This window comes from Nyctibius grandis, chromosome 31 (genome assembly GCF_013368605.1).
Source record: "Nyctibius grandis isolate bNycGra1 chromosome 31, bNycGra1.pri, whole genome shotgun sequence".
NCBI lineage: Eukaryota > Metazoa > Chordata > Aves > Nyctibiiformes > Nyctibiidae > Nyctibius > Nyctibius grandis.
Genome location: NC_090688.1, coordinates 1,646,219 through 1,659,551, shown reverse-complemented (window position 1 = coordinate 1,659,551; position 13,333 = coordinate 1,646,219). Strand labels below are relative to the sequence as shown.

Below are 13,333 nucleotides of genomic sequence, written 5' to 3'. Positions count from 1 at the left end.
ATGCAACGAAATCCCCCAAAATTCCAGTCAACTCAGTGGTTTGCAATAATTTTGAGAGCGAAACAAGAACTGGTTAGGAAACTCCAGCTAACTGACTCCTGGCCAAGGCGTGCAGTAGCTGAACCAGTAGAAGAACATGGTCCATTATGGTCATGGAGGGAGAAGGTGGCATGCCCATGCAAAGCAGCAGTGACAGCTCCGGGGACGCACTCAATCTCTTCCCACCAGTGTCCCCACCCCCATCGTGTTCCTCCTCTCTCCGCGAAACTTAATCTCCTTAGTGAATAATGAATGGAAGGGACCATCTGTAATGCAGATATTTTCATCTGATTAGACAATGCAGGAGACCTGCTTTATCTAAAAGGATAATTAGCTCAGTGAAATCCGCTTCAGAGACCTGCCAGCCTGCATTGCTTCTAAATTTAGAAGCTCAAACAGGTTTTTATTCAGGTTTTTCAAACAGATAAATTTGCTCTATGGAGACTGCAGAAATACGCTCAATGGCATCTGATTCCTCTAACTCCTGTAACTCGAAGAAAACCAGCAGGTCACCGCCCGGGGGAAGCAACAAGAGGTACACTCCAGAGGCTGCGCATTCATCACGTAGCAGAGCAACAGTTTATGAAGGTCAAGCCCCTCTGCTGCGGAGGAGGGCTTCGTTCTCGCCCCAGCGCTGGGCTGAGTCTCTCTGGTAACGCTCTGTTTGACCGGCTACACAAAGCCATAAATTCACACACAGAATGCCTCATTCCAGCAGCCTTCGTGCAAACACTTGGCTCACAAAACCCAGTCATTTCTGCCTGGAAAAGTACACATGGTTATTTTTAGGTTCCTGTTCTTTTCAAAAATAACTGGAGGCATGAATCCAAACCTCCAAAACGTGGCATCATTTCAAAGCCACAGGGGACGTTTGGAGGGCTTTTCAAATACCAAAACATTAAGTTTCCCGCTGAAATAGGGCATTCAAAAATATCTGGGACAAACAGCTATCTTGCCCTTCCCTCAGCTGCAGTGTACTGTTAAGCAATGGATGTTTTTAGGTACAGGAGATGTCAATTATCCCCACAAACCAGCAGCTGGTATCAGGCAACAAGAGACAATGAAACTCCTACACAAATCACTCTGCTTTTGCTCAGAACAGAAATTTCCAGGAAAAGATGCCAGACAGGGCACCCCAAACTCAGCGAGAAGCCTGCAAGCTTACAGACGCCAGGCTTCCACTGATTTACGCACAACAAAAATCACCTCTAATCCACGGGGCTGAACCACAGAGCGTCTGCAGCATTAGAAGCTACCGGGGTTTCCTCTGAGCAGACAGCACGTGTGCCAGAGCTGTCCGTCCAGGCAAATTCCCAGCCTTTAGCAACGCTGACCTGTGTGTTCCTGCACTTGTTCTGAAGACTTGTAGATTATTTAGAAGGTATTCTGTTATAACAACCCCAAATAAACAAAAACAAAACAAATCCTTGTCTTCAGCAGAAGTCCAATGTGCAACTGCAGCTCCCGCCAGCTTCGCTTGCAGAGACCTACGCTAAGCTATGACTGGAAGAACACCTTCCCCTAGCAGAAGGGTACAACAGGTAGTAGGCACTGAGGACACACTGAAAACTTTCTTCAAGGCTACCCCAGGAAGAACACTTAAGCACTTTTTGCTACACGGCAACCTCAGCTTTGTGCCCTAGATACCTGGAGATGGCTCTGATTTTGAGGCCACATGAGAATATTTACAGTTAGAAACCATGAAAACCCATCTGCCTCTTAATTGCAATACAGCTTTTTAATTTGGTGACTGCACACGTGCAGAAATTCCCCAAGAAAGACTCTCTAATTATCTAGGCCTAACGACCTCAGAAAAGTCTCCTGTTTCCTTCGGACAACAGTTTTCTTGAAAAGAATGGGGTAAGGCTAATCTTGGAAACTTCTGAGGTCCACGGGAAGAGAAAGGAGAAGATAAAAGGAGTTGAAACGAAGTGAGATGTGTTGGAAGTAGGACATACTAGTCAAAAAAGCTGAAGCAGATGATGATGATGAAAAAAGCCCTAGAAGTGTAATGCATTCCCTCTGAATGCAAAAGAGAAGACTAGAAAAGAATATGATTATCCCTAACTGACTCGGAATTAAACATCAGGGAAGTTGAGGAGCAACTGAAACTAAACGGCCACAGCACAGGGATGTAAATATTTCTAGCAAGTTGAAACGTATCAGTTGAATATAAAAACGAAGAAGGATTCTTATCAAAGTGTTACCCTCTTGGGGTTTTTTTTTTTCCCCCAATTAGAATCATGACATTGGACAGCCCATCATTTAAAAGGAAACTCAGTTCATTTAACAGGATTATGAGATACGATTACCTACAACAGCTGGAGATCAGGAGACTCACAAGCCATCGTATGATGAGTAACCTTTCTCCCACTCCTCTCATGCCCCAAATGGATCTTCCCACTCTAAAGCTGCAGCGATAACCCATTACTTGCAGCTGTAGCTCTGCAGAAGCCTGAGGCATCCAACATGCCTCAGGACACGTTGCCACTAGTTACTGGAGAAGTTTAACGTGCAATTATTATCTGAAGGTGACCACACAACAATGTTTTGTTTTACTGAAAAAATCTGCATATATGCGACTGCGTATTTTGTATGGAATCATTTCTCAAAAGAGACTTTTTTCCTACAACTGTGAACAAAATAGAATGGAAATATAGCTGGACAATCAGCATTTATTTTAAATATTGTCACTAGACCTTGCTCTTCAGAATTCATGTGTCCACACTCAGAACTTCCAACAGTAACAAGAATATTCCGGTGGAGAAGGCGAGGAAGTGAACCTGATGGTCGCAGATCTGGTAAGGGCAATCAACTGGTGCCTCACCAAAACAGTGTTAACTAAAAGACAAGACTTAAGACAAGCAGCAGATCACTTTTCAGTGAGAAATCAAAAATCCATTTTCATTGGAAACCTATAACTGTACTAGGCTTTTGGCTGTTTGGCAAAAAAAAACAAACACACAAAAACCCCACATGCCTGCAGGCCCAACTTCAGGATTTATTGCTGCCTTATGTACCATGATTTTTAGTTTTCCAGCAAGGCAGCTGTTACACGCATGAAGTCAAAACCACCGTCCACATTATTCAGACAAAGCTGCAGGTGGGATCTGAGACTTCTTCCCACTGAACTTCTGCCAAGCTTCCCTCCTCCAACACTTTATTCTTCTCAAAATATTTATTTTTCATATGACTGCCTAAAACATTCGAGTGGAATTCACAAGTTAAGCTCTACTCATGACAGACTATTTCAGTTTATGCTTATTTTGTCTCCAGCATTTGGAATTTTGGGATCCACAAAGCATTTTGTAGAGACAAAGTTGTTTTCCAGAAAGATAGAGATACCAGGCTTTTATTCCCGTGCCTTCCAGTGTCTTCTAGCTGCACTATGAGAGAAGTTTGCTCTCTGTTTAATGATAGTCACCTATGGAAGATGCTGTCTAAGGAGTTACTAAAGAAAACACTCTGTTTGGAAAAAAAAACAAATGTAAGCCTAGGATGTTTGATGAAGCAATAAAAACTAAATAAAATCAGCCCTGTGTGTCTACATGTAAAAGACCAAAACCTATCTTCAAGCATCACTACGACAAGGTGATAGGAAACCAACTTTCCTTAAGGCAAGAAGAGCTGCAAGCTTTCAACTCTTCCCAGAAAAGCAGACTGCATATTTGAGAAAGAGAAATTTTACTCTAAACACTTTTCAGAAAACAGAGTTATAAAAGCCAAAGAACCTAGCAAAAAATAAGTAGCTTTGTTTCAATATAGTACCAGACTCTGTCACTTGGAATGCACAATATGGAAATGCTCGCTGCCTACGGCAATCAATATGCTTTCAATATTTTAGTCCAAGTTCCTATCCTATTCTTTAAATTACACAGCTCATAAGCAGAGTATCTTCAGTAACAATCCCTTTCATGTAATGCCAGCTGGGTGACACAATGGAAAAATGCCATATGGCCACTTCATGAAAAGTAAAGCATTCACAGTGTTTCCACAGCAGGAAAGAGTTAGCAGCCTGATATCAATCCCACTGCAAACTAGTCCCCCAGCAGGCCCAGCATCCCTCTGAAGAAAATCACGCTACACAGTAAAGGCATTTCAGGAAGAAAGTGCACAGAGGCAGGCGGCACCATCACCTTCTCCAGCCTGCTTCCCGAAGGGAGAGTTGCAGCATCCTTCATCACAAGATAAGCCCTCTCAAGAGCACCAGGGATCGCAGCAGACACAGAAAAATTGGGAAATAAAGGCCGGCCATCTACGACCTGCCATTTGATCCCACACTGCTGGAGCGCTGAAAGCCATGTGGTTCAAACCACTCCAGTAACACAGCAGTCATGGCTCTGTACAAAAGGAAAATGAAGTAGTTGTTCCCCAAACACTTGCTCACACTTCAACTGCGGTACACGTTGCTAGCTGCAACTTCTGAGCAGGAAGGAGTGACCCAGCTTCTCTGGGCAATTAGGGAACAACCCTGGTCCATCCAGCCTCTTCCCGGACCATAGGGAAGTGGTAGGAGAAGCATAAATACATGTCTTTTCAAAACTCCCAGTGGGTTCCTACTGTACTATGATTACATACATTTCCTCACTGGAAAGCAACGAACTAGGAAGCAGATTTTCTTAATGACATGTAAGAAGGGGGAGAAAAGGGGAAGGAATCACACAAGACAGTGTATGACTCTGCACATGCTTTACACTATCGTTACAGAGTGGAAAACACATCCACAATGATTAAGTAACATTCGGAGGAAGGGACACATGTTTCAATAGCTGTCCCCTAGCCCAAAGTAGAGAGATGCCCTGTGATGAGGCATTTACTCCTCCTGCTCTAGTTCCATCCTCAGAGCATCTAATTCCAATCCTCTCCAAGCCAGAACTAACCACCCACCAACCCTCCTGAGCCCACACACCCACCCCATACCTCTATCCTGTTAACTGGTCCTGGAGTTCTCTGCTCTAATCTCACGGTGCTGGCATTCATCCAGAACTTCAACCCCATGCTCCCCAATGCTGCAACCCCTGCCATCCCATCCCCTCCACCACCTGTCCCGGGTGACCACACCTTCACGTGCCTGCAGAACCAAACCTTCAGCTTTGGTTTCTAGCAGAACATTTCAGAAACCCAAGGAGGAGCTGTCATTTTCAATAGTCTACCCAACAAAACCCCCACAGCATGCAGAAAAAAAAAAGAAGAAAGAAGTAAAAGGAGGTTTAACACAAACAGAAGACACATGGCAGCCCCAGTTAATGAACGACAACATTTTAGGAGAATAAATCTTCCAAGAACTTCTGAGAAGACCCAAAAGTGCTCCCAATAATGCCATACCAAATGTCAAGTGAGACAAAGAGATGGGCCTGGGAGGATGTCTTGGAGAACACCATGCTCGGGATCAAGATAAAAGCCAGGAAGCAGATATGACTCATACTGCTGCTTGGCTGGTGAATGGCTGAAGAGGACTTTGCAAATTCTGTACATCAGCACGGATAACAAAGTTTTGCAGCTGAATTTCACTCACTGTGTATTCTGCATGTTTTTTCCCATACCATTTCATCCACTTCCTGAACTCTCTGTCCATCGTCTAGAAGAGAAGAAAAACAAAACCACCTATTAGGACATCTTGAGTTACATCACAGTAAAAGGAAATGCAGCTCTGACAGTGTTCACTGACACCCAAGACTTTTTGTTTGGTTGGTTTGGGGTTTTTTTGCCATTAACACTCCAAGGATAGGCAGACAGACAACTACTGTAGTTCAGTTTTCTTAAAAAACCCTTTGCTTCACCAAGGCCAAGCCAAACTTGGCAGCACCTTCTCTCCCCGCTTTGTATCAGCTACATGCTATAAGGCAATCTGAGTTAACACTAAAAATGGCACAACCTTAAGTAGCTACTGTGTCGTGGTACATAATCCTGCAGCGAGGAGGAGGCAGTGAATGCAGCCCCACTTAAGCCCAGACAGCAAAGAAACACACAGGATAAAGACAGGTCTGCTGGGGTGAACGAGAAAGCAGAAAGCAGCACGCAAAGCATTGCAACAGCAAAGGGAAGGAGCATCGCACTTGACAGAGCAACCAGGAAGAAAGCTTCAAACTACATCTGAACAGAGTAGGGCTGCACGGGATGGAAGGCTGCTACTACCCAACCAGGTAGCTGGCACCGTTTTCCGTTGCCCAAATATAGGAGAAAGGAACCCAAAAGCCCATACATCAAGGTAGCTTGATGCCTTACAAAGATGGACCTCCACATTTACAAACTCGTCTCCATCTATATAAATCAACAATATGCAGCACAGGTCATTACTTTAGAGGGGCAGGGAGGGTCCAGCTACACCTACACAACACATTTGAAAATGAAACTCAAGTGTTTTGGTAGACTGAAAAAAACCTCCTGATCTTTAGGATTTGACTCCACATATGGGAAGGCCCAAATTTGGAGGTAGCAGGGAAAGGAGATAAGGGAGAGAAGCAGAGCAGAAATTCTGGCTCCGCTGACAACTTGGAGATGGTGGAGACCTCCATCAGCAGGTCAGTAAAGCAGTGTGTGTTGACATATGTGTTTTAAAATTCTTTACATTTCAAAAGCGCTCCAAAGCTTATTAGGACAAGTCACAAAAATCTTCAGTATTTTCATATGCTGTATGAACTCATATTTTAATTTTTTTTAAGACAACTTCACTAAAAGAAATCCGTAAGATCCTTCCTTTTTAGCTGAAGCTTTTCAAAGTCATCTGCATTAATTATCATAGCAACCAGAGATGTGTTGTCACAGCCAATCTTAACTAGAAACTTAATCCAATCCCTTCCACAAATGTTTGTCAAAGATGGGGAGGAAAACTGGTCCATTACAGCCAGCACAAGGCAGATTAGCTGTAACACAGGCAGCTTCACATATTCTGAAGTTGTTAAATCTGACAGGACATCTCCTGTAACCAGAGGAATAACGCAGTAGATTTTGTTCGCCCAGCAATCTTATAAAATACTGGTGTACTTCTGAAACTGAAGGTATCCCATGAGTTAATACTCCTAATATCCAATTCGTGGGTAACTTTTTTGTTGGCTAACCATTTTCACTAAAGCCTTGTGTTTGCACAATGACATTAAGGGGTATTAGTGAAAGTGCAACTTTAACTTTCTCTGTTCAACACTGATCTTTAACTTTACTATTAAACACAGACAGGAGTCCAGGCCTTGCAAGTGACTCCAGAACTCTTACACAGAGGGACCGCAGAGAGTGCTCCAGTTGGAAATTTCCACTGGGTCATGGCAGGGGAAACAAAATGGATTTTTAGATCCTTGTCTGATCCTCTTCGCCACTGTTTATGCATTTTTGCCCACACCACTGAAAAGGAAGATCAAGGATCTTTTTTTTTTTCCCCCTTCCTTCATAAGCTATAATTTTCTAGCCTGTACAGACTGAGTCAGCTTGTTTTAACAATACAGAGGGATAAGTTTCTGTTCAGTCTGCTGAGGAAAGTAACCTTCTTATGGTAAGGCATGACTAACCTTTATTGTTTGCTTGTAGCTCATTGGCCTTCCAGGTTTGCCTTGGAACTGATTACCTTTGTGTGTCCGCATTGGCACAGAATTAGAAGAAGTGTAAAGCAAACTGCCTGCTTGACTAAACATTATGGTTTTCCTATAATAAGACTTCATTTAGGTGCCTACTAAGGAGTTATTAACCAGATACCCAACACAGGCCTCATCAATTAGCCCACAACAGTTTAATAACTAAGCTGAACTTCAGCTTTAGGATATCAAAAAAGGGGCATCATTACTGTAAACAGAAACAGAGTCTTTAAAACCTTTAAGAACTTCTTGTTTGGTGAATTCATTCCCAGATTTGCTTAACTCCATGGTCTCTGGAAGCCCTGTATTAGAGCCATTTCAGACACAGGATGATTGCAGGTGTTTATTTAGGTGAAGCTCACGCTGCACTTCCTTTTGCACAGGTCCTACACCATTACTGTTAAAACAGCTTTACACCTGGTTCTGAAATCACTTCAGAAACATGCTAATGCTCCTTCTGTGCACTCCGCAAGCAAACAACCAGACCCACGCTTCTTTCCCCAAGCGTGCCGTGCTCCAGCCCTTACCGACCAGAGAAGCAAAAGCAACTAGGACTGAAACTCGGCTTTTCTTCCCGCTCAGCACTTAACAGTAATCCTGAACCACTGAGTTAGCCTTCAAATAAGGCATATACACACAACTCGCTTCAAAAAAGACCTCACCTCAGCATATTTGGCTGGAATATCAGCTTTCTCCACACCATAGTGATGTTTGCAGTTTGTGGCTGCAGCCACTTGAAGCACCACCTGACCCACACCTGCAGGGAAGAAAAAACAACCCTCAGAACAAATTTCAGTAGAAAACCACTGCAAGGGGAGATAAGAGCTTTTAGAGCAAAGGCCAAGAGGAAAAATGGAGGTAATCTGTGGGACTAGGCTTCAGGGTACAATTTCAACTCCCACTTGTGTCTGACAAATTCCCATATGAACTCTACCTGTCTCTCAACGGAAAAGCAGATCGAAGGCAACGTCCATTACTAAAGGAAGTCCCATTTCCCTACAAGATGTGAAATACTACGAAGCTGTTTTTCAGTAAAAAGGGCTTACATCCTAACTAGAAAGTAAGCAGTGCTATGTCACTGTCCTTACAGAAAAGAATTTCTAGTATGATAGTTTTGAGGTTTATATTTTTCAAGACATCCAGCACTTTTTATGATAATAGCACAAGACTACAATGTTTACAGCAATGTTTGTATTGATAATTAACGGCTACTTTTATTAAATATTACAGGCTCATTTTTACATATTCACACAGGTTTCAGCATAACTGCATTTTATTTTATTTTTGTCCAGAAATTTTATATGCATTCCATCAAATCTACAGGTTTTACATTGTAATTCACTATGTAATTAAGTAATGGAACAAACAGTTAGACAAACCCTACCACACCCCAAAACAAATACTTGTTGGTCACATACCTATGCCATTAATGCAAAGACTGGCTGAAGTATTTGTCAGAGTCCAGCAATATTTATACTGGTTTTCACCATGAAATGCAGCACAAAGTCTGAGAACACGTAGAGCTTATTCATATCCGAGCTACTTTAGAATGCTGGTTTAGAAAATATTATAGGGTTCAACATTCAACATTTCAGAAGCAACCACTATGCTGGCAAGACTAAGTATGACTTAAAAATGCATGAACTCCCCATCACTCCAAATTCTACTTGCATCAGATGCTACCAGCAGTAATTAGCTGCCACTTCTACACCTTGCCTGAATGCATTCCCTCTCCCCCACCCCAGCTTACGTTAAAAAGAAAAAAATATTCATTAGATTTCTCTCTGTAAGAGCGACCCACGTTTTGCACACACGAGAGCAACGTCATTCCACTATGTTAAAGCAGTCACTTAAGATTTTCTTAAAACATTCCATATTTATCAATATTACAGTGATGCATCACTTGTTGTCTATGACTAACACAAAACGCATTCTTGTCTCACCAGTGCACTTAATCACTCTGCAGATGACCACATGGGAAACAAGAGTGAATCTAAGAGGAGAGCCCATTTGCACAGACAACATATTGCTGTTTTCCATTCCACTGGCTGCCGGCAGGAAGCGGCACTGGTAATTGAAGGGGTGGAACTCCTGCATTTAAACCATTACCACTATAATGTTGTCTGGCACAATAAGAACTGCAGTGCTGACAGGGGGGTTTGTTGTTGGGGGTTTTTTTTGTTGGGTTTTTGGGGGTTTTTTTGCCAATTCCCGTTTTGCATATTTTATGCACACGCAAATATGGATGTACAAATTTCTGCAGGGGGGAGAACATGGACAATCAAAGACCTGAGGCAGAAGTGATTTGCTGTTTCTTATTTATGAAGAGCAAGCAGGACAAAGACTAAAGGGACAATCACGAACACACTGCATTGTCAGATATCACATGAGACGGCCTGAGAAGTTATTAATCGTGTCTGTCTTTGGCTTTTCTTTTTGCAAGAGCTTAACCATATTGTAATTTCAGTTTGCCTAATGATGATGCATACCTCCATAAATTTCTCCTGCAATGAGCCACATATTCCTGGCATCACACACAAAACTAACAAGAACAGCCACAGCACGCTGGTGGGGGTTTGGCCCTGCTGTTCAGCCGCTGCTGTATGCAGTAGTTATTGGAACGGTATTAAATTTACTGATAGAAATAATATGCTGTGACAGCGTTTTCCTTTACACCACACTCAATACTGCATTGATTACAATTTACAAAAAGTTCACCCGTTCAGTACAAACTCAACGACTACATTCTGGTTTTAATTGTTTCTTTGACATTAAAAGTCAAAGGCTTCTGAATTTAAACCATTCCTTTCATGCAGGCTTTTTAGACTGTGAATTATTACACTGTTGGTCAATCTCCAAGATTAAAGAGGGGAGGTTAGCAATAAATACCTGATTTTATTTCTGATGATAGCAGGTAAAAGTATCTAACATTTGAGCTTGTTACATAATCGGCAGCACCACAGGACTTCAGATATGATCTTCTTTAACCTTCCTGAACAAACAATTGCAAGCATCTATAGCAATTTTTTTCTTCCAGATGGAAAATAGTTTGTCAGATCTGATGCCTTTCTAAATGTCTCATCTGAACATAAGTCATTGAAACAGGAAATTTCAGACATAAGTCCCACCGAGGGAGGAAGCAAGGGGTAAAAAAAAAAAAAAAAATCCTTAGAAGATCCCTGACTGGAGATGTATTAAGTTTTGGGGGGAACAGCAGTCCTGCTGTATTTAAATTTAAAATATATTTGGTTTTTAACAACTGAATGTATTTTAAAATATTTTTCCCTGAAGTCCTGTATCATACCAGCAACAAAACCAAAACACACTTCATTTAAAACTTTACAAACCATCCAGTAAAAGGGGAAATTCTTATTACTCCTTTCCTGCTCTGAACCAGATTTTAGCAACAAAAAGGAGAACATCATCTTCTTACTGTGGATATCTCTTCCACATGTGTTTTGAGTCGTATCTGGTTTCTTTACCAAGTAGAAACATCTATTTCCTTTAAAACTCTAACCTGTTCACAAGATGCAGTTGTATGTAGGCTGTAAACTAGATTTTGTGGGGTCTCACAAGGCAACTGTTCAAGCTAACTATAAAGTCTTTTTCAACACACTAAAAAGTATGTCAGAGCAAAAAATGTGGTTAATTTTCAGATTCCACACCAAGTGTTTCACACTGGCATGGGAAAGGTCAAGAAATCTCATTTTCAGATATGAAGGGTATAAACTGAATCCACTGAAAACAGATGAATCCTTAGAAATGGAACTGCTATTGTTATCTTTCAAGCATCATTTTTAATATTATTTCTTCTTTATCAGCGTATCGGCCAATAGCAACAGAAACCAAGAGTTTCCTCTAATAAGGGTTTATTGCATTTGTAGGCCAACATTTCACTATCACCTCAGGGAAGAACGTGTGGGATGTCTGTCTGGTCTATTTAATCTTGTCATAAAAAGCAAGAGCATCATTGGGGATTATCAAGAAAAAGTGCTTATCCTGTAACACAATCCTTACTCCTGGTTCACTTTCCAAATATGAATTCACTTTTTTTTTTTTAAAGAAAGGAAAAAGCAGCAAGCAAAAAGAGAAAAAGAAAACTGACTTAAGTCATTGGTCACTTACCACTGCCCAAGTCAACAAACAAATCATCCTCTGTCATTTTAATTTCATCTATCATTTGGGCCACTAAGTCAAAGGAAGTTTCTCCGTAAACCTCTGGGGAAAAGGGCTCATAGTTGTTGAGTTTCTCTGGATCAGTCACTGAGTGGTTATACACTTGCTGCAGGATGTGCCGGAGGAGCCCGTTGGAGGGACGAGTGTTCAGTTTCATCGGTTGGGTGGTTCCCTTCCACTAAAGGTAAAGAGCAGGAAGAAGATGTGAACCCAACATGAGGACAAGTAAACGTCACCAGAACAAGGCTGCACTGGCATAACACAGAAATGAGAGAAATTCCCTCCCATCCCCTCTCCCACAAGCTGGTCTGCAGGTGCTCTGTAAAGATAAAAACAGTGAACTTAAAAAAACATGCAACACCGATTGCTCTATATTTTGTCTCACCTCAACTAACAGGTAATTTCAAATATGCCTGCTAGAAATAGGTGGTAAAGGGGAAATTAAAGAGATGCAAAAATCCACAGGTGATGTAAAGCTTAATACTGAATATAGTTGGACTAGGTGTAAAGGTTTATTCACTCATTTCTTATTTACTGATCACCACTGAACTGATGTTGACTGTACTGTCAATGCAAGAGCAGCCTCATTTTCTTCCAGGAACTGTAGGGTGGGAGGGATCATGTGTACTCAAACAGGGAGTGGCAGGAAAGAGATGGAAATCAAGCTTCCTATCTTCTCCAGAAAAAAAACCTGTCCTAAACATAAAAGTTGTTAAGTTTTAAGTATGTTTACCTCTCCCTTTGATAAGGAAAAACAAACAATAAAAGGACAACTCCAGGATCCCTAAACATTCCTCTAAGATTCAGATGGCAAGAAGAAAATGAAACCAATCAGGTTTGCCATTTCAGACAGCAATTGCAAACGCTGAATAGCTTCAAATTTTTAGCTATGCACCAACATACAACTGAAGATGCCTGAATCCAAACAAGCACAAGTTTTAGGGAGTTGTAGGCCCACGAAGTGAAGGAAAGCCCGATGAAAAAGTCTTTGCCATAATACTGCAACACTTCAAATAATTCCCCCAAGCACAGCAGAGAAAAAAATCCACCTATACTTTCAAAATTAATCAGAATAGTAACATTAATTCATTGTTCATGTTTTGCTTCTTCCAATTCAACCTTTTATAGGGATAAGAAAACCAAAAAGCTTGTTCAATTGGTCTGAAAAGAGATTACATTCTAGTTTTGCCAGAGTGATGCCGCAGAACAGAGCGGCTGAATTGAGTGGCAGGCAAGGAAATTCCTAAGCTATGGATCACTTCCACAATACACAGGAGAGTTCATATGGATTATTTAAGTACCCATAAGCCACAGATTTCCCCACGCAAAAGTAAATCTATATGATTAATCCCTGTGAAACATCCACACGCTAAATGCAGAGAAACCTTTTCTTGCCCCTAAAGGCAACTCAGCTGTTTCAAAGTGCCAAAACAATGATGCCCGAAGTGCACCCTAAAGAGGAATAGCTTACAAATCTGCAGTTTGGGGGAAAAGATATTTTTTCTCTTTTCTTCCTATAAGAATGTCCCTCCAACACTAACTCCTTGACTAACCAG

General features: G+C 41.6%; 1 protein-coding gene across 8 annotated transcripts in view; it reads right to left on the bottom strand.

Moving 5' to 3' along the window:
* Window positions 1-13,333, bottom strand: part of DOT1L (DOT1 like histone lysine methyltransferase) — a 77,090-nt gene that overhangs the window by 41,211 nt on the left and 22,546 nt on the right. For 7 of the 8 annotated variants that reach the window (XR_011049883.1, XM_068420920.1, XM_068420916.1 and 4 more), the window contains exons 5-7: window positions 11,727-11,955; window positions 8,264-8,358; window positions 5,555-5,617 (exon numbers count right to left, since the gene is read on the bottom strand). Coding sequence is in view for 7 of the 8 variants with exons in the window: in XM_068420920.1 (XP_068277021.1) it covers window positions 5,555-5,617; window positions 8,264-8,358; window positions 11,727-11,955 (387 nt within the window). In the remaining variant the exon portion in view is untranslated. Of the gene's footprint in view, window positions 1-5,554; window positions 5,618-8,263; window positions 8,359-11,726; window positions 11,956-13,333 lie in introns of those variants that run through there. The other variant, XM_068420919.1, reaches the window with a different exon arrangement.